The 21229-nt window shown below is 32.5% G+C and overlaps 2 protein-coding genes across 3 annotated transcripts; both read right to left on the bottom strand.

Moving 5' to 3' along the window:
* Positions 1-4903: 4903 nt before the first annotated feature.
* On the bottom strand, positions 4904-8673 carry LOC133285994 (uncharacterized). Its single transcript, XM_061483324.1, has 6 exons — positions 8368-8673; positions 7211-7338; positions 6838-6941; positions 6594-6681; positions 6301-6362; positions 4904-5496 (listed from the first exon to the last, which is right to left on the bottom strand). Exons 1-6 carry the CDS (start codon positions 8478-8480, stop codon positions 5344-5346), a joined length of 648 nt encoding a protein of 215 aa, XP_061339308.1. The 5' UTR covers positions 8481-8673; the 3' UTR covers positions 4904-5343.
* Positions 8674-11226: 2553 nt separating this feature from the next.
* LOC133286008 (sulfite exporter TauE/SafE family protein 3-like) lies at positions 11227-16410 on the bottom strand. Of its 2 annotated transcripts, none has more exons than XM_061483340.1 (12): positions 15974-16410; positions 15410-15569; positions 15024-15224; positions 14883-14947; positions 14330-14360; positions 14147-14226; positions 13984-14070; positions 13848-13901; positions 13451-13672; positions 11933-12026; positions 11678-11818; positions 11227-11553 (listed from the first exon to the last, which is right to left on the bottom strand). In XM_061483340.1, the coding sequence occupies exons 1-12, from the start codon at positions 16184-16186 to the stop codon at positions 11468-11470; spliced, it is 1434 nt and encodes a 477-aa protein (XP_061339324.1). In that variant the 5' UTR covers positions 16187-16410; the 3' UTR covers positions 11227-11467. The 2 variants fall into 2 exon arrangements, with proteins under 2 accessions (XP_061339324.1, XP_061339325.1); XM_061483341.1 differs by having other exon boundaries at positions 14330-14357.
* Between the last annotated feature and the right edge of the window lie 4819 nt (positions 16411-21229).

Below are 21229 nucleotides of genomic sequence, written 5' to 3'. Positions count from 1 at the left end.
CCTAGCAAACTCGATTTTAAGCTCTATTCCAATCTACCATATGCATCATGGCTCGCTCCCCATCACGGTGTACAAGGATATTGAGAAAATTCAGCGCTCTTTTATTTGGGGAGACAATGCCGAGGCAAAAAAGGTTCATCTCATTACATGGGAAAACTTGTGTAAGCCCAAGAATTTGGGAGGGCTAGGCATTCATAACTTAAAAGTGCATAATGAAGCTTTTCTTCATAAAGTAGCTTGGAGAATGGTCAACAATAAGGAAGATTTATGGGCTCAGGTTCTGTATGGGAAATATGCTAGAAACCAGGATATTAGAAGGCAAGCCAAAGTCAAATCTTATGATTCGGCCCTCTAGAAAGGATTGAGTCGAATTTGGAATAGATTCCTAGACAACTTGCATTGGGATGTTGGCAATGGAAATGATACCTACTTCTGGCAAGATAGGTGGACCAATCTTGAGAAACCCCTGTGTGAGTATACCTTGCCCAACCAAATGGCTACTGATTTTGAAACAAGAGTGGTTGACATGGTGAATCCAAACACAGGAGATTGGCTTTTACATAATATTTCTGATTTCCTTCTTTTGGAGGCTGTGAACTCAATTCGGGCTACTCTTCCTCCTTCTATTGATCGTGGGGATGATGAATTGGTCTGGAGTAATGTGATCGGTCAGAAGAATGTTGTCAAGCTTGCCTACAATAAAATAAACTGATGGAGTTTAATGCTCTTGATCCAAATCCAACTTGGAACTTAATCTGGAAATGGAAGGGTCCTCACAGAATTCGATCCTTTGTTTGATTAGTGTACCATGGGCGTCTTCTAACAAAGGAAATAACTGCGAATTGGGGTAGGATTTCGTCCTGTCATGCATGTGTTTCTCTAGTGGAGAGCATCATCCATGTTATGAGGGACTTCCCAAAGGTTGTTCAGGTATGGAGTGCTTGGTTCTTGGGGTATCCTCTGGGTGACTTCTTCCTAGCCCTCTTCGATGTTTGGTTGCAGAAAAATCTTCATAAAGGGTGGCCTAATTGCCAAATTCTAGCCTGGAAGGATATCTTTGTTACTACGATTTGGTTCCTGTGGAGATGGAGGAATGGGGAGATCTATGACCCGTCCTTTGCCAGGCCCAATGATCCAATTATAGTCATCTTAGCTTACATCAGAGATATTAGAAACAGCCTTCCCCATCTGGTTCATATGAAAAAGAATACAGTATCAAACTTTAGTGATAAATGGAAGGCCCCTCCTCAAAGCTGGTGGAAGCTTAATGTTGATGATGCGGTCAAGGAGAACTTAGGCATAGCTACTTGCGGGGGCCTAATTCGAGATGATCAGGGTATGTGGATAACGGGATTTATGTATAAGATTGTGTTTTGCACCCCCTTGATGCAGAATTGTGGGCAATCTACAAAGGAATGCAGGTGGCCTGGGAGTGTAAAGCCCAAAAGCTCATTGTTGAGAGCGATTGCATGCAGGCTGTCCAAGCCATTTCTGAGGAAGACGTCGGCTCCTGCCATCACCAGATAATTAGTAGCATAAGGAGCTTGTGTAATAGGAGCTGGCAAATCAAGTTGGTCCATGTGAAGAGGAATGGAAATATGAGTGCAGACTATCTGGCTAACTGGACTGTCTCTTGCCAAGAGCCTTTTTGTGGTCCTTAATATAGCCCCTGATAGGATGATTACTATCTTGGGAGCTGACTCTTTCTTCTTGTAATTTCTGTTTTGGGCATTTGCCCCGTTGTTGTACTAAAAAGAAAATATTTATTTATATATATAGTTATTTAATTTTTATTTATAACAAAGATAGTCTAAAATTTTAAATTTTTAATCAAATAATGGAATTTTTTAGAAACAAGCATCAAATTTTGTGTATAAAATATCAAATGGTGTTGTAATTAATTTTTTTTTTTTTTTTTGTATAACCTGTAAGTATCTTCATTCAATCTCCTCCGGTCATCTTGTCCTTGGAATACAGCCCTGAAGGCTACCCATTATTAGAACAACGGATGCATTGAGCTTCGCAGGTGTTGTAATTATTTACTAAATATTATAGATGACTTATTGTGCATATAAAGTTATTAATAATATTGAAACAAATATCACATATTAGAGGTTACAAATTTTTTTAAAAGAGTAAAGATAAAAAAGAAATTATGTGTTGAAAAAAAGAAGTTAAAACCTATAATATATTTACTTTGGATTAAAATATTATAATGCACCAATTTTTCTGGAGGCAAAATGACTAAATAAGTTGCTTTTTTTTAAAAATAATCTCAAATAATATATTTTTAAAGATAACATCAATGTAATGCTATAAACCGTGATTAATTTCGTAAGATAAGTCTTGCATATAGTGTGTGATTTTTATTTGTTTAAATAAGCAGAAGGAAATCGCATATCGCAAGCGGGATTTTTTTTATTTTTTTTTTGAGTACTTCTTTCGTGGAAGATATTTAATTAGTAATGATTTAAGCAAATACCTCACAAAGTCACAAGGCACGAGCAGATCCAGGAAGGGAGATGATAGTGTCGTCACTTCCTGAATTTTAATTTATTATTATTATTATTTGTATAAAATAATATTTTCATAATAAAAATATATTATTAATGGCAATTCTTTCGAGACATGAAAAATGAATTAAAAGTTGTTTACAAAAAAAAAAATTGAATTAAAAGCTGTCCTTTTAATGATTTTCCTTTTTATTAAGTTTGTTAAATACACAATTTAATTCGTCAGAGATATGGCTCTAGTTTTTGGAAGGTTGGTTATTTGGTTATGTACAAAATAATATCTAAATTTCTGTAATCAATCTCAAGCTAGATCTTCCAATAGTTGATCTTCAAAAACCCCAATGAAAGCACACACATGGTGTATTGCGAGGGATACACGCGTGCATTTAACTTAACGATTCAACTTCTTTGTAATAAAAGGATTGACTCATTAATACTTGCACAAATTTGGAAACTATTTTATACACAACCAAATTTTTTGAGACTAAAAGCGCACAAAATATATCTCTTAGAGTGTTTGATATAGGAGAAATTTTGTTTTTATCGAGGAAAATAATTATTGAAGAAATTGTAGGAAAGTAAATTTGCTGATAAAGTTGAAAAAAAGTTGTTTGGTAGGACAAAATATTACTAGAAAAATTGATTAAAATTTTCTAAGTCTATGTTTGGTTGAGATAAAATAATGATGAAAAAATGATATAAAATTACTAAAGTAACCCCTTATTAAGTGGAACTTTGGCGCTACTTTATCTGTTCATGAGAGTATTAGAGTCAGGTCCTTCTTTCACTTTACTCCATTTATCCGATTATATTAAAATACCACATCAAGATTGGCATTATTGCCCGTTGTTTCTCGTTCCTTTTTGCACACAAAGTGAAAGAATGAGCAAATCATTTTGCTGCCATATTTTTTAAATGACTTGTACCAAACATGGTCAAGTTAAAATGCCATGGTATGATGTCTAGGTATCCCATCAAAAAACCTGAACCAAACGCCACCTTAAGGAACAAATTATATATTTATTCATGATTCTACAAACTCAAAGTGATATATATTTTTTTTTGGACACAAGATGAAAAGAAAGAACAAAGACAGAAAGAAACAAAATAAACTAAGCACAAAGCCTAGGCCAGTAAGTTCCCATGAAGTCACTCTGTAACTGATGCATGCACTCCTGAGGAGGAAGATCCAAGAACTAAATATTCCAAGAGAAGTTACTAGCATAAGCAGCTAGCCAATCGGCCACTGCATTCCCTTCACGATGGATATGAGCAATAGTAACATTCCAATCCTTGGCCAGAAATTTCTTGATGCGACTAATCAAAGCAGAAGATGGGTGAGAGTGACTACATCCTCTAAGGACCAGCTGTTGAGCCATCTGAGAGTCTCCTTCTATCCACACATTTCTAAAACCTTTGCTCCAAGCTACCTCTAGACCCACCAATAAGTCCCATAATTCTGTGTTCAAAGCTATTCCGTTTTCCAGATTCTTACAAAAACCAATAACCCAGTTACCGGAGCTATCCCGAAGGACACCACCACGGCCTGAATATAATCCACCAGTAGAACTAGTCCCATCAACATTTATCTTAATGTAATTCAAATAAGGAAAGGACCAAGCTATAAGTTTCTCCGTTCGAATGCTTGACTCCACTCGGGTTACCGAGAACATATCCTTGATGTTATAAAGCTCTACTCTTTACGGGGCCCAAAGAAGAGCCTATGATAGATAGTTTTACCTTCATTAACAAGAGAATGATTTTATTAATCAACTAGGTCACATTACAACACCACCACCAGTTATTTAATTTATAAGAATAATGAATTAATTGCTTCTTTTATTTTGGAATGATCATGGAACTTGGTAAGAACCAAAATACTTAAGAGCAATTATTGCAAGATGTAATTCTTTGCAGACAAATACTACCGTTTCATCCTAATGAGATGCGAAATGATAATACTTGTTTTTGAATATTTTCTGAGTTTCATCATCATTCAATCATTATTATAATCTTATGCCACATTGACTTCTAGCAATTATAATATAAATAGATATAAGTAAAAGAGAACAAAATTAGTAGTATAGTTACATTCAAATTTTGGATAAATGAGATCAGAGATTGTTCGCTTACGAAAAATTATTATAAGTATATTTATCAAAATTCTACTATAATAGCAGAAATCGTCCTATTTCAATTCAGTTTCTGATTCAGCAAGGTGTAAACTAACAAAATATCATCATGCTGTTACAACAGAAGAGTTTATTGTACGATTCAACTATGCAAGCATTCATATATAGTAGCAGATATTTTAGTGCATGTACGTTAATGAGTAAATCTTACAACATAAGGTCGCCCTAAATTATTGTTCATCATTAATCTTAATATAAGCAAGAATGAAAAGCTTCTCTTCCAGTTTCATAAACACTACATAATTTCCAAATAATTTTCACACACAGTGAACATCAAGCGCAAAAAGGAAACCAAATTCTAAACCGGACAAGCAACAAGACTACTATGATAATTGTATCAAGAAACTTCAGTTTTTGACTCGACTGCCAGAAAATTAATTTAAAACACCATTGTCTCAAGCAAGGTCATAAATCATGTATATTGCCATCACCAGGTACAAAAACCAAGCATTACATTCACTCCCGTTTTTTCTTCTCTTCTCCTTTAATCCCTCAATCACAGTTGTGTACACACCATTTGGTTTTCTTAACCAAGACAATGCAGTTTCAATTCCAGGAGTTGGGTTATTTAATCAATGTAAATCCGCCAGGTAGCAAATTGACCACCAGCCATCTGCCTATAATCCAATAATCAATGCTTACATGAAATCCTCCTCCAATTCCTGCAATGATTTGCTTCCTGATGCAATTTGTTTGTTGGATGTCATATTTTCTGTGACCATCAAACCCTTGTAGCTCCTAAGCTCTGATTGTTTCTCCTTTTCAAGTCTTTCCATTTCCTCACGGCGTTTCTGCACATAGAAACATGTGGTTAAAAATAAATAAAACAATTGTCCAATAAGAATATTTTCACGTTTGATTGTGGCATTTTCTGTGATATGCACATTGAACTAGAAATCAAGGAAGAAGACAATAAGACATTTTGCCAATTAAAGCATAGTAATTGAATTCCACATATGCTACACCTCAAAGAAGAGGTTTCCTTTTTATCAGACAAATTCTGCAGAGGCAGACATCCTAGAAACCGTAGGTTGCACCCTCGAACTCTTAACAAAGTTCACAAACAAGACATGCTAAAGGGCAAGCTGCAAGTGAGTCAAAGAACTCAAGCAGTACATGAGGCCAAAGGAAAAGACAATTTAGAGAACTGTGCCCCTAAATGGTATACAAGATGACGGTTCGAAAGACAGTGGTGAACATGAAAACAATCATTCATCAATTCACTTAGAAGAATGACTGCAGCTCAAGTTCTAGTAACTGTCATACAATATATTATGAGTCTAATTTTGATGTACTGTCAGTGTAAAAAGTCACACATCCAATGATACGATAACACATAATCTAATGAGTACATATGTTAATAATTACATAAGGTGTCAAACTCATTAAACAATGTGGAAATAGATATTGGGATGCTAGTGTGAAAAAATTTTATACTGACAATGCATTAAAATTAAATTAATATTATATATTTAGAATCTAAGGCTGTTGCATAATCTATACCATGCAGAGATACTTAGGATGATAACAAGAACAATTGGTTTGGGCATGAATTAAAATATAAATAAATAAATGAACAATTCTGCAATACTCACTTTTTCTCTCAGCTGTTGTTTTCTCTCCGCTCTTTCAGCTGCATTAACTGCTTCTCGCTCAGCTGCAGTGCAAGTATCCATATATATATCAAGATCAGATAAGTCAAATCCCATTTGCAAGCATACTATACATAAGACACAACAATGGGTAAATGGGTAGATATGATAACAAAAATTATTTTTTGAGAAAAAAGGTGCACATTTGCCTCCTTATCCAGCAAATAACATTTTTAACTTTTAACTCAAATGTCCAAAGAAATATATATGCCAAAGAAAGAAAACTTATTAGTTACCTTTCAAATCAGGTTTTTTTTCCGCTTTTGTCCTGTTTAGCCTGTTAACAATCTCATTGATCCGCTTCTCCACTCTAATAGTTCGAACCTAAAATGTATGAAAATTATTTATTGAAAACCAGATAATGATACTTGAAAATGGAAGCTCAAACATCTACTCACCCACTGCGAAAGAAAGGAAAAAGACAGAGAACTGAAAAAATGAGAAAGAAAATGCAAATTATCCAAGGGTAACAACATTCACCATTTTTGAGTTGTGAAAACCAACTTGACCAACATCCATCGAAGCAGTTTTCTTTAAATTGGACCAGGGAGTGTAAACAACATCAATGTTGTTGACTTTATTTCCTGCCAAGAATAAAGAAAGAAAGATAAGCACTAAGCACATAGAATTAGAAATTGGAAGGAAATACATATATTAGTAAAGTATAACTATATATCTTTGTCTTGAAGCCTAGTAAGATAGATTTAGTCTTCCTGACTTCCAGTTGTAAATAACTGAAGAAACCTCAATAAGAGCAACGTGAAGCTTAATATATATGCTTGCAAGGATACATAAAATTGGCTTTTAAATCAATCGAACTAATAACCACATAAATAATCAGTCAGGCTTTTACCTTGAATTGAATTTGCTTTGACAAGCTGAGCACAGTCTTCCAGTAACGTTTGACTCATGTCATCAATAGTCTGACCTTTGTGCAGCCTGACATAGACGTGGGCTGAAGACATTTTATCAACATGGAACCTACAATAGACAGATCTTATCATTAAAGAGCCTTAGAAAAGAGCAAAAACAAAAATCTTATTCAACTATCTACAAAACCATCAAATCATCAAATCAAAATATAATTCAATCAAAATTTCAGGCAACGAAATTTAGAAAAGGGTCTAGTTCTGGGTTGAGAACTTGGCCCGGAATCCAACCATCAAAGCAGGTCAGACATTCCATCATCTTGGCTGATGTCTCAGTATGGGCCCACAATGCACGACCCATTATCACATTCGCCTTCCATGGCAGGAGTGGCGGCATGGCCCTGACTGTCTATGTCCCATCACCTCCGGATGGGTCCCAAACAAGGATCCACTAGCTTTTCCTCCTATAAATACAGAGGTGAATCCCTCATGTATGCATCTAACACTTATTGCTCCACTCTCTTCATATTACTAACTTGAACATCGGAGCCCTTACAGATGCACCACCACCTCATCCGGCTGCACCAGCCAGAGAAGTTCACCACCATCTTCCGTTCAGCCCAAGTATCCCTGACTGAACAGATCTCAAGGGGACTTATATCTTCCAGAAAGAGCAAGTCTGCCCCATGCTGGGAGATAGGGAAACTGGGAGATAGGGAATAGAACAAATAGTCTACCGATAATATCACATTGCAAGAGTAAATTGCTTCTTATATGAAAACGACTCAATTGTAGTCACAGCATAAAGATAGTATTACTATAACAACAGAATTGGCTGAATCACAATCCTGAAGAAACCTGACTGTTAGCAACAAAAACAGCACCAGGGTTTCAATAAAACACAGTGCAAAAAGATTTACCACCAAATTATTACTTAATCAAATTCAAAGCATAACAGAAAGCTTCGCTACACAAACAACTGATCATCAAACCAATCATAAAGGAAACACACAAAGGACATATCACATATGCATTTTTATTTTTTTTCCGTTGCAGAGAATTTCTGAAAACGGAGAATAAATACACAAAATAGAGGAATAAGAATATAGAAATATTAGAGTTAGAAATCGGTTAGGGTGACCAGATGTCTTCGGGAAAACCGAATTTGATGAGCTCCTCGTTCTCGAACTTGTCAAGGCCCATGAAGATGGTGTAATCGCCAGATTCTGGGCGTGCTTGGAAGTAGAACACCATCGAGTTGCTTTGCTTTGTTTTCACGCACGCACGCACACGAGAAGAAAGGGATTGCGTTAGGGTTCTCAGTTTGAGACCTGCCCTGTTACAATTACAAATACCATTTGGGGAATAGCTATCCGAATCACTGCATAAAACATAAACACGGAACCCTCCCTTTCGTCTTTTTCCAACATTGGGGTCAATTTACAAATACAATATTTGGTTGGGAATTTTAAGGTTCTAATCAAACGCAATTAACTTTCACCCAAAACAAAAAAAGGCCAATAAGGGGGAAAGAAGCCCGAAACGTAAGCCCGTGAAAGTTGGAGCATTGTAATGTGTTTATATTCCGGGGTTTATAATTGTTGAACATATCTGCAGCAATCAAATATTTGTTATATATACTCAATTTTGATCATTGATTCACTTGTATCCAATGACTCACATTACTAAAAAATTTAAACCCTTAGATATAAGTGGGATCAACGGACAAGATTGAGAGTGTAATTACACTGGTGTAAAATGATCCTGACCCTATATATATATATATATATATATATATATATATATATATATATATATATATATATATATATATATATATATATTTGAAAGCATTAAATATGAGGAATTATAACTATACAAAAGATGAAAACATTAATTGTGAAAAATCATAACCATACACTTACCGTTGTTGTACGTAAAACGACTGCAGAAATGATTTTTCCTTATATTCTCCTCTATAACATACAAGTGCAAATAAGTTATATGATGAAGATGCGTGTAATTATATGATGAAGATGCGTGTAATTGTAATATAATTATTGGTTAATCTTTTTTACAATTAAATGTAAATAAGTTATCTATATTAAGTTCAAAACGACGTCATTTTAGGATAAAAATCAAGATATTTTAATAATTATAATTTATTTCAGGATTATGATAGTCTTTTTATTATAATTTTTTAATTTTTCAATTCAAAACAATATCATTTTAAAAGTGAATATAAATAAGTTATCTATATTTATTGTAGAAACATTAAAGCCCATAATTAAAAGGTAAAACACTTCTTCTTTAATAGGAGAAGTGAGATCTTATGTCACTGAAACAAAATTTGTGAGTCCCCCTAGTAGTGAAGAAAAAAAAAAGATTTCGAACAAAAATTGATTCTAAAACAAAATAAAATTTCTAACACCGGAATGATTTAAGGGGGCGTTTGGTAAGAGTTTTTCTGAAGATACCTAGGCATTTCAGAATGGTATTCCAAGTTATCCATATTTGGTACAAGTTTTTTAAAAATTCAGCAATAACTGATTTGCCCATCATTTCGGAAGAGTGACCATTTTGTCACGTTTGGACAAAAAAATTACCAGACTGCCACGCCAAGAGTAAATTTTGCTAAAATGCCACGCGGCATAATTCGCTACACAGTATAGCGAATTATGTATGCAAGTAATTCGCTACACAGTGTAGCGAAATATGCTACGTCAGAACCAAAAATGCCACATGTCAAATTTTGCAAATTTCGCTACCCTATGTAGCGAATTTTGTAAAATTTGACATGTGGCATTTTTGGTTCAGTGCGTTCTGGCGTGGCATATTTTGCTATACTGTGTAGCGAATTACTTGCATGCATAATTCGCTACACTGTGTAGCGAATTATGCCGCGTGGCATTTTGGCAAAATTTACTGTTGGCGTGGCAGTCTGGTAATTTTTTTGTCCAAACGTGACACTTTAGTCACTGTTCCATCATTTCTCGTTTCTTTGAAAATTGTGATGAAAAACATTGTTTACGAATACCACTTCGAAGATGGTATTTTGATATTACAGGCAAATTGAAAAAAGGAGCACGAAGTAAATGACGAAAATGACCCTCTTTTGATCCTATTCTGATCCTGTTCATGTACCGTGTAATATTATTTAGTCAAGGGTTATTTTCGTAATTTCACCTCATTTTTTCAGTAATATTTTACCTTCAACCAAACATAAACGCAAGAAAGTTAAATTAATTTTCCCCTGATACGGTATGACTTCACCCAACCCATAGTGTAAAGACCGCGCTTATTAGAAAGAAAAGAACAGTACCATAAATTCTATGCCCGTCAATATTGGAGTTCGAGGGCTTGAGTGTTTGTGCCTGAATTCACTTTGGTGCTAAAAATGACTCAACCGACTATTGCTGGTGACATATTTTTTTAACTATTATAATAGCAGTGATTGCATCTTATAGTACCCAAACTTAGCTGATATTGCCTCCGAAGAAAGTTAAAAATCCAATCAAACCATTTTATGATATGCACTCTATGAAACTAATTATTTCTGCGCCTTCGAGCTGGAGCTTTCCTTGTGACCAAATAATCTAAGTTGTGCAAGATATTTGTCGTTTAATATTTTATATAATTTTTTATAGCACATAAATTTATCTGTACGCAAGGTTAACTGGAAACTTACCTCTTTTAGTGAAGATATTAGAAGTGGTGTAAAGAAAGTATGACAAAAAAAAAAAAAAAAATTGGTTTAAATATAACTACACTTTCATAATCTATGCGTAATGATCCTGTGTGTGAGAGGATATAAAGCATCGTCAAAGTAATTAATAACCGGTTTCCACATCAATTTTGTTCAGAAGATGACCCCAAAGTTTTGTTTAAACTATATAAAGGGTTGGCTTCCCCTTCGTTTACTCTTATTATGATTGGTATTTTAATATTGAGATTATTGTCAATTTGTCAATAAATAACACAAAAAGGATTTAGACCACACAATTTTCATTAAAAAAACTAGATGATAGAAAAGCTTGAACACAAAGAATATACGGAATATAATTCAGTTTCTGAATTTCCTATGGAATCAGTCCATGACATGGCAACAATAAAAAATGACCCTTTCTAACAGGATAGAAGCCTCGGCACGAAGCAGAAGTCAATTTTGGCGACCTTTCGCTCCAGGCTTTGGTACGGAACATGGATAATGTAAACACGACAAAATAATCTTCGAGAATGTGCTATGACCCGTACTTGCAGATATTCTCAAATCCCATATACTCATGATTCTGAATCTTGTGCACCATATTTGAAATGCCAACTCCCCCTAACAAATGAATGAAAAACGTGTCAGAATTCGTAAGCATATCAATATGATGCCGCCCCAAGTAAATTTTTGAGATGTGTATATAACCAAACCAAACCAAACAAGAGAAAATTGTGAGGCCCACCTAGTGAGATTGCACTAACAAATATTGTAGAGGCCAGAATGAAGATGATAAGGGATGCTCTTCCGAATAAGATGATCAGCTTTCTCACAATATGTTGTCCAACCAGGGCTGCAATAGTAGCCACCAGGGTAAAGTAAACAGCTGTGCAACATTTCACAAAAACGCACAGGTTAGAGGCAATCAAGTAATTAACTGCATCATATAGGGAAGGAGGAAGCTAAATAGATAGTTAACTAGAAGTTTTCGGGCACCAACCATAAGGAACTGGAAAACGTTTCAGCAAGTAGTATTCTATCACAGACATAGATGAGGAGAAGGCCATGGCAAAGGTGGCTGTGGCGCTGGACACCTGCACACAAGACGTTGAATCAAGTTAATAGCAGAAGTTCAACTCCTAAACCCCGCTTTCCCCTTAAAGTGCAAATTAATTCTACACTCACCAGTACCAAATAATTTCACACAAAAACACTGCGATGGGGCTGAAGGTGGGTGAACTTATGCTATCAATAGTTTTTGATTTCTACACAATAATGACCTTTAATAAAGCATATATATATATATATATATATATATATATATATATATATATATATATATGAGTTAAACATTTCTAAGTCACTTTAGGTTGTCTACATCTATTTTTTTTAACTAAGTCTGACCAGTAAGACATAAAAATTGCATTTTCTCTTTCCGCCACATCAGTCGATAATGTCTGAAGAGAGGAAAAAAAATAAAAGAACGGCTTTGTTGTATAACTATGTCTTAGTGGTCAGACTTAGTTAAAAAAAGATAGTTGTAGATAATGTTATCTAAAGTGACTGTAGAAATACTTTTTCATATATATATATATATATATATATATAGGGATATGTTATATTTACAATTTTTTTTGTTTACAAACTGCACTATGTAGGACCGGTCCTACATTAATCACACAGTGTACCACTGGTCCTACATTAGTGTAATTGCAAAAAAGTTTGTAAACGGATCTTGTCCCATATACATATATATATATATAGGGAAATGTTATATTTACAAAAAATTTGTTTACAAACTACACTAAGCATGACCGGTCATACTTTAATCAAGAGTGTACTTAGTTTAATTTATAAAAAAAATTTGTGAACGGATATTCCCATATATATATGGGTTTATCATCTATTATTTAACATGACCACAAAAAGTTTCCTACACTCACAACATTTTGTGGGGCCCGCAGCAAAAAAAAAAAAAAAACTTCGACACGTAAAACGAATCTCTATAACATAACACAGTCACTTTTCCTACAACATAACTCTTATAAAACCCTATATATATATATATATATATATATATATATATATATATATATATATATATATATATATATATATATATAGGGTCAGGATCATTTTACACCAGTGTAAGTTACACTCTCAATCTTGTCCATTGATCTAATTTATATCTAAGGGTTCAAATCTTTTAGTAATATGAGCCATTAGATACAAGTGGATCAATGATTAAGATTGAGTGTAAGACTTCTAACTCTTACACCAGTGTAAGAATATCCTACCTCATATATATATATTTTCAAGGGATATCTAAAATAGCAATAACGCCCTCTCTTTCTTTCTTTCTTTCTTTCTTTTATTTTTTCTTCCACCTTCTTCCCATGTAAAATGATAAGTATATTTTATGATTCTATGATTCTAGTTTCTGTGGAGAGCAAATTTCCTGAATACTTATCACAAGCATGGCCTAACAAAATTTCTAAAACTGCAATTTGAAACTCACCTGAGGTGGGACTCCCAGTTCTAGAAAAAGTGGACCCATAACAAAACCTCCTCCTAGTCCCAGCAAGCCCCCAACTACTCCAGCCAGTAAGCCAAAGATACAATAGATAACTAGCTGGAGAACAGTGAAATCTTTCCCTTGATTTCCCGTGGAAGCAATTACTCTACGTCCACTGAACAAGGCAGCTGCCTCATACGAAGTTACTCCAACTGCGACTGGAATCTGCATAACATGGAAAGCATAAGCATCCTTCAAACAGTTTCCAGTATTGTTGTTACAGACATTCGTATACATTTTCAGAAAAGTTAAGTACTAATAGAATATCATCTGTAATCAAGAAAAGCAAAAAGACTTGTAAAAAGGTAATGCTCTGGAGGCAACTCCTGAACAGAATTACCTGTAACAAGTTCAGTACCCAATATGCTGTGGAACAAGTAGTTGTATAGTATTCCTGTCAAGGGAGATTATTGGTCTAAAGTTAGATAATTTGCATGTATAAACTGTTCTTTTGTAGTAGATATGAAAGAGCAAACCTTGGCAATCTGTACAGCAAGGAATGAAATCCAAACAAATGCAAGAAGTCCAAACTCCTTCCAGTATACATTTTCAAGAATAGTCACCTGCAAAATCCATATTATTAGATATTTAGATATGAAAAATCACCCCATTCATAAGAACTCGCAAGAGAGTAATGACCTCATGTTCCTTGGTGGCCTTTTCTGTGCCACCATTTGGTCCACTGGGAAGAGGTTTGTATTCTATTTCAGCCCCAGAACCTACCAAAAGGAAAGTTGCATACACTCTGACATCAGAACAAAAATGATCCAGGACAAATCTATTATGTTTTGGTAAATGTTAAAGAATGGTTTCTGAGCTCACCAGTTGACTCTTGTCGCCTAGCAGCCGCCTCCTAATATGAAACAAGACAGGTTCAGACAGTTAGCAATAAATATAGTGTTTTCCATTAAATAGGTGTCCCCAGATTAAACGGCAAAACACTCATCATTATACAATTCATCAGAGAACCTTCATAAATGAGTTTTGATGGTCAATAAATTCAAAGAGACAAAGTTATTAACAAAATATTATTTTCTTCTAGTTAAATTTAATATATTCCCTTGTTTGCTATAGTAAAAATGTTAGGGTTTACTGTATATCCTTTTAAAGAATATAAATTGTGTTCTTTTAGTATTTTACTCTATGTAATCTCGTAATACATAGTTATAACATGAGAAGTTAATTTTTTTCACTTTCCACGTCAGCTGATGTGATTGAGAAGAGAGAAAAAAAATAATTTTTCATGTTATAACTATGTACTACTAGAAGTACATATAATAAAAAATTTAAAATGACACAACTAACGAAACCACAAATAGTTTTTCCTAGTTCTAAATATGCAGTAAAATAGTATATATGATAAATTAAATTAAACCTTTTTCATTATGGTTTCCTTTTTCCATGTTTCAACCCCCTTAAAGAATGCTTTCGTTGATGTGCCTGCAGACCATTAAAATCAGTCAGACATGTAAGAAAAAGAAGGCCTAACTGAAGTCACAGTTAAAATAATCCTTACCGAAAAAGAGAACAATAAGCAATATAGTCACCATCCAATCAGGAAATACAACGTTGAAGGCCACTCCAATGCTGATACCAAGCATAAGCATTGGTTGAATGAGAAGTGCCAAATCGTAGTCAATGATGGGCATATTCAACGTAGGATGCCTTAGCTTAAGGTTGTAGTAAACAGTTGACGCAGCTGCGCCCATGATCATACCTGTCACAAACAGAATGCCTAATAACTAAAGGTAGTGGGCAAGGATATATCATATTAAGTTTTTATTCTCTTTCGGCAATTAGGTGATTCAAAAGAATTAGTTGAAAATAACAGAAGCCTATGAAGAAAAAATTATTGTGAGCTGTGGTAATCAGTAATCACATTTAATACGTGTCTTCTCTTACATTTTGAGATAGCTGTGGATGATTTTGGATCAAACCCAATGATGAGGCTAAGCATAGGAACGAATATGCCACCGCCACCAACACCACCTACACTTCCAAATGCCGCTCCACAAAAACCAATAAAACTACCCAGAACAATTTGCCACCCAAATTCCATATCCTGCGTAAGTAACATCGAGTATAACTTTTCCCTGACATAATTTCCAGTGACAATAATAATAACACATGCAAGATAACAATAAGAAGCTCCACATTAAAAGCACTGACAAATTCAACAGAAGCACTTTTTTAGCCAAAGCTACACCATTTAAATATTCTAATTCTCCCTTTATTTCCCGAAAACATGTCTCAATAAAGGGGAGGGAAAATACCCATCCATAGAATCCAAAAAAGTCAATGAAATTATCCCCTCCCCCAAACCAAATCCGAAGTCTTCAATCACCACTCACAAACAAACATAAAAAGTAAAAAAGAGAAACAAAGACAACCCAAAATTTTTCTTTGGCTTTGGGTTTAAGATAAACAAAGATAGCCACAAAATCCAGTATGAAATGAAGATCTTACCGGCCATACGTGTTGATAACCCGATTCCCCCGATTGCCATAAGAAATTCACAGCTCTGTTGAGGAAACTGTGTTCAGGCTCTTGGGTAACATTAAATCTTGCCATTTCCATTCCCATAACCCTTTTTTCCGCCGAAACAATCACAAAAGCCGATGCAAAACCAAACAACAACACCATTATGGATCCCATTCTCAGTCCAAACTCAGACATCATTTTTCCCCCCAAAACTCCTCCCTCTTTTTGATAATCTCTTTCTACTGTAATAGAAAAACTCTGTGCCGTCCAATCTTTCACCTTCCAATGATAAAATCTCTTCAACAATGAACAGAGCCAATGCGTGCTCTGTTTTGCATGCAAGAAAACTCAGACAAGGAAAACAAGAACCAAAGAAAAATGTGGGATTGATATTTTATGAAGCAACGTAATTCGGGTGAACAAAGAAGATGTGCACCGAAAATAAATGAGCGACCTATGAAGAACTTCACTTTGGCGTGAAGGAATATATAAAACAAACACAAAAGATAACAAAAACAAAAAACAAGTTGTTGGGTTGAAAAAAACGAGATGAAGATGAAGGATGATGGGAACTGAACATAAAAAAATTACAGGGTGTGGCTGAGTAAAGAATAGAGCGCGCGCTCTCTCTCCGCGTGTGATACTCAAACTCAAAGTCACCTTTACTCCTTTAACAACACTGTTTATAATAGGTTATATTTATCTCATTTAATATTCAATATATGATACAAATTAAATTTTTACACACACATAATAAAAGTAGATTCCACCTCTATTTTTTTTCTTTTCTCAATTATTTGTGAGTCTCTATTATAATTTTGTGTCACTAAGACGAGATAATCTATCTTTATTAAGAAAAATATTTTCCAATTATAAAAGACCAAAATAATTGAGATTCATCTAGTCACCTTTTTTTTAAAAGAAAAACGACAACTCGACACTGGTGGCTCAATCTGTCGTGTCAAAAATCTTGCTTCTTAAGTTCTTATCGTTATATTGCAATTTTTTCCCTCTCTTGTTTCTTGGGTGGGGATTCCACATAGATAAGATAACAATCATCAAAAGAAAGTTGACTATGGGTGAGGGCGGTTTGTTTCGTGTCTATTTAAGGAAAGAAAAATATTTGTATTTTTCATTAAAAAAGTGTTTTAAAATTTTTTAATTAATAAATAAACGAAAACTATTTGTCTTTTTAAATAATATAAGATTATGTATTTTTACCCTTATGATTATGTATTTCAAGAAATACATAGTTCTAATATAATTAAAAAAAAATTCTCTCTTTAAAAAACGTGAAGAGAAAAAAAAATTAACTTTCATATTATAATTATATACTCCCTTGAATACATACTTATAAAAGGTGAAAGAATATAAGTTTATATTCTTTAAAATGACACACATTAATCTCATAAAAAATTTCATAAAAAACAACTAACAAATAATTTTAATAATTTTTCATAATATTTAGAAAAAAAATTTAAACAACTGTATCATAAAATTAGTATTTTAAAAATAAAGGATCTAAACCAACCATTAAAAGTGATTCATGATGGTCGAATAAGTTCAAGTAATGCATTTTTTTAGTCAGGGAGAAAATATTTTAGAGATAATAATTATTTAATATCAAATAATGCACCTTATTTTACTTTCATATATCAACACTCAAAGTATCCTGTTTTTATTGTAAAATAGTAGGAGATTAAGTTGTAAATTAGGATATTATTATGGAATAATTTAATTATAAAATTTAATTACTTTAAAGAAAATGTTGTGATATCAAAAATATATTTTAAAATAATTTAAAATGCATTATTGAATTTCTTAATTAGAAATTAATTTTTCTTAAAATTATTAATATTATCTCACTTATCGGCCAAGGTTCTTTGAGGGGTCCGTTGAATATACGAATATAAATCATTAATGTGGTCTCATTTTTCAATTTAAATTTATACTTTATAATTTTCTTAATTTCTTAATTTCTTATATTTTATAACTTATTTTCTTATTTTAATATCCCTTTTTTTTATTTGATGATACCTTATCTGAAATCAGTTTTCTTAATCGATTCTATATTTAAAATTCTGGGATTAGAAGCATACAAGTACATCCCAAGAGATATAGCTATAAATTTCGGGTCTGTTGGATTTTTGTTCTATTTTTTTTCTTTCTTAAAACTATTTTGTAGAATAGTTAATGAAATATATATTTCTTGTGTTTTTTTGTTTTGAAAGTTAAAAGTCAAAACACAAAACAAAAATAATTTACATATGTTCTTTAAATTTGATTCTAGAAATAGAAACAGTTATAAATTTTTAAGACTATTTTTACAAAATAGACATTATCAAACAGGTCTTTTTATTTTTTATTTTTTGAAAATATAATTCAAACAGGTCCTACTGCTGTATATGCATGAATTTCAGAGTAAATCTTCTATTATCAATTAGAAATTAGTATTACTCATTTGACATTAATAGCAAAGGAGTGGATAAAATAAAAATAACTAACTTTTTTATATTTTTAATAAATGATGTAGTAATGCAAGAACAATGAAAATATATTCCAATAATAGAGCTAATGCTTTTGTAAGTCTAAATGATGAGAGTTACTATAGTGCCTTCCTGATCCAGATAAAACAGCTTTCCATAATAAAGCAACCATTTTGATCCATCAGGTATGGTCGATTTTCATGTGACTTTTCCGCAACAATATTAAAATATGGCCACTCTTTTTGTACTCATCATCAAAATAATTTTCATTGATGGATCCACATCCAAAGGTGTTTGTTCAATTAAAAAAACAAAAGGCATGGATCTGGAAGACCGAATGACATGTAGACCTGTGAGACAGCGGGACCGGGGCATAAAATGAACCACCTTTGCTTTCCGATTCACCCAAAGCAATAATTCAAACATGTGGGGAACTATTCAAAAATTCCTTGGGAAAAAATCTTATTACATCTTTAGTACGGTGGAAAACTTAAAGAAAAACGAAAATATATATTATATTTTTATGGGTAATACTTTTTTCATATTACAAGATAATATTATCTTGTAGAGACATAATTAGGTGAATCTCACAATTAAAAAAAGAAAAGAAAAGAAATGTTGGTTCGAATTTTTATGGGTGTATAATATGGGATAAGTTTTCTCATGTAACATGAGAAAAATATTTTTCTATTTTTATTACAGAAAAAGAAAAATGTATAAAGAATAATTGTTATAAGAAATAATATTTTAACTTTTATAAAAGGGAAAAATGTGTATCATTTTAAAGGATATAAATGTGTGTCATTTTAAGTGAGAGAAAGAGATAGATAAATGAGGAGAGAGAGTGGACAAAAAAATATAAAGATGTGGTCTCACCTCTTTGTGAGAGTAAGAGAATATAAGTTGTGTCATTTAAAAACACAAACATTTTTCCCTTTATAAAATATTTAATTACCTTCTTTTTTACCCGCTCACCAGATGTTCTCGTATTATCTGAGTATGAAACTAATTATCACTTCTTCTTTTTTGGTTCGGGGAATTATCACTTAATTAAATAAATGATGAAATGGCTTTGAGTCTTTTGACTATAGTTTTCAATGATGAAATGTTATAGATAGAATTCGTTCATAAGAAATTCAAACTGCAAGCTGAGTCACATTTTATATTTTATTTATTTATTTCTACGGCTAAATATTAACACGAATAATTTTGAGTTTAATTTTAATATATATTTGATGAATAGTCAATATAATTTTTTTTAAAGGGTTCGCTTTTTCTATCGTCAATGTAGATAATTTATCTACATTGAGCTCAAAACGACGTTATTTTGAAGCAAAAATTAAGGTATTTTTGTAATTATAATTTATTTTAAGGTTATAATAGTCTTTTTTGTTATAATTTTTTAATTTTTCAACTCAAAACGACGTCATTTTAACAGCGAATGTAGATAACTTATCTACATTCACTTTAGAAACATTCAAGTCTTTTTTAAATGTTATAATATAAAAAAATTTACTTGCAATGGATCAAATATAAAATTGATCATGTATTATTTAAAAACATATATACTGAGTTTAAATTATATTTTTCATCAACGTGGAAAGTCATGTGTCTATCTTGTAAATACTTTTTTAGTTTGGTTTTAAACAATTTGTAAGGATTAAAAATCTTACACTATAATTTAATAATATTTTTACATAATTATAAAACTCTGGGGAAAATTAAATTATTCATGTATTTTTTGATAATTTGAAGGAAAATGATATGAATGGAGTAATTAAGACATGAAAATGATTTTGCATTGTAATTAATTCCTTGTTATGCTAAGGGAGGTCAGAAATTCATAAAATTTAATAATAATAATAATAATTATTATTATTATAATGTTCAAAAAAACAATATATGAGTGAGGAAGTAATGGCTATTGACTAATGAGACTCATTGATATTTGAACTTCGGATTAAATTTCTTGCCGTAAAATATTGAGCGTTACTTGATTATAAAATCATGGAGTTTTATTTTTTTATATTTAAAAATTAGATATAAAAAAATGCAGTCAAGGATAATCTAAATACTATTGATTATAGGATCATCGTTACAAAGAGTTTTGTCGTTTATGTTGATTATAGGAAAATGGATCAACTATTGATTATAGGATCCACCGTGAAATTTTGAAATCATTAAAAACAGCACGGCAGCCTCGGATCGAAGACTCCAAAATTGGGATAGTTGTCTTAGAAAATAGTCTTGACAAGTTGAGTTGCACTATATTTTTATTTTATTTTTTGGTTTGCAGTTGCACTATTTTGAAATATTGCTAACATAAGACATGGTGCAATAAAATTATATTTTTCGTGAATATATTTTTTTAAGAAAAATTGTTGATAGATGTTAATCATGCAGCAGGATCTAATCTATACTTTTTGTTTTTGTTTAAGATGCAAGTATATCAAGATAATATATAGCATTATAGCTTTTAAATTTCATTATTTTCTTTTAAATAGTAATATAACATACATAAAGCCGGATTAGGAAGTTGGTGTTAGTAACCCGAGTAAGTTGGTGTTTAAACATAATTAAGTAATTTAAAAACAGCGCCGCCGCTTGCAATTTATTTTAAATTACAAGGGATCAATATAATACTCACATGAAAATAGATTCTCTTACTTTAAAAGTATATGATATAGTCATGGGAAAAATTATAATCATATAAAGTAAATTAATAATAATAATTTTATAATTATTTATTTAATAT

The sequence above is a fragment of the Gastrolobium bilobum genome, unplaced genomic scaffold (genome assembly GCF_033153095.1).
Source record: "Gastrolobium bilobum isolate Gb01-03AN ecotype WA unplaced genomic scaffold, APGP_CSIRO_Gbil_v1 utg1863, whole genome shotgun sequence".
In the NCBI taxonomy this organism is placed as follows: domain Eukaryota; kingdom Viridiplantae; phylum Streptophyta; class Magnoliopsida; order Fabales; family Fabaceae; genus Gastrolobium; species Gastrolobium bilobum.
This window is presented reverse-complemented; position numbering and strand designations above follow the sequence as displayed.

What these genes read in the sequence shown, in the direction of transcription:
- LOC133285994 (XM_061483324.1), bottom strand. Translation starts at nt 8,480, where the DNA reads ATGGTGTTCTACTTCCAAGCACGCCCAGAATCTGGCGATTACACCATC. An exon ending in GGTTTTCCCGAAGACATCTG is followed by an intron (nt 7,339 to 8,367) that starts GTCACCCTAACC and finishes TGTCTATTGTAG; the next exon opens with GTTCCATGTTGATAAAATGT. An exon ending in CAAAGCAAATTCAATTCAAG is followed by an intron (nt 6,942 to 7,210) that starts GTAAAAGCCTGA and finishes TATTCTTGGCAG; the next exon opens with GAAATAAAGTCAACAACATT.
- LOC133286008 (XM_061483340.1), bottom strand. Translation starts at nt 16,186, where the DNA reads ATGATGTCTGAGTTTGGACTGAGAATGGGATCCATAATGGTGTTGTTG. An exon ending in GCTTATTGTTCTCTTTTTCG is followed by an intron (nt 14,948 to 15,023) that starts GTAAGGATTATT and finishes AATGGTCTGCAG; the next exon opens with GCACATCAACGAAAGCATTC. An exon ending in TGTTAGTGCAATCTCACTAG is followed by an intron (nt 11,554 to 11,677) that starts GTGGGCCTCACA and finishes TTCATTTGTTAG; the next exon opens with GGGGAGTTGGCATTTCAAAT.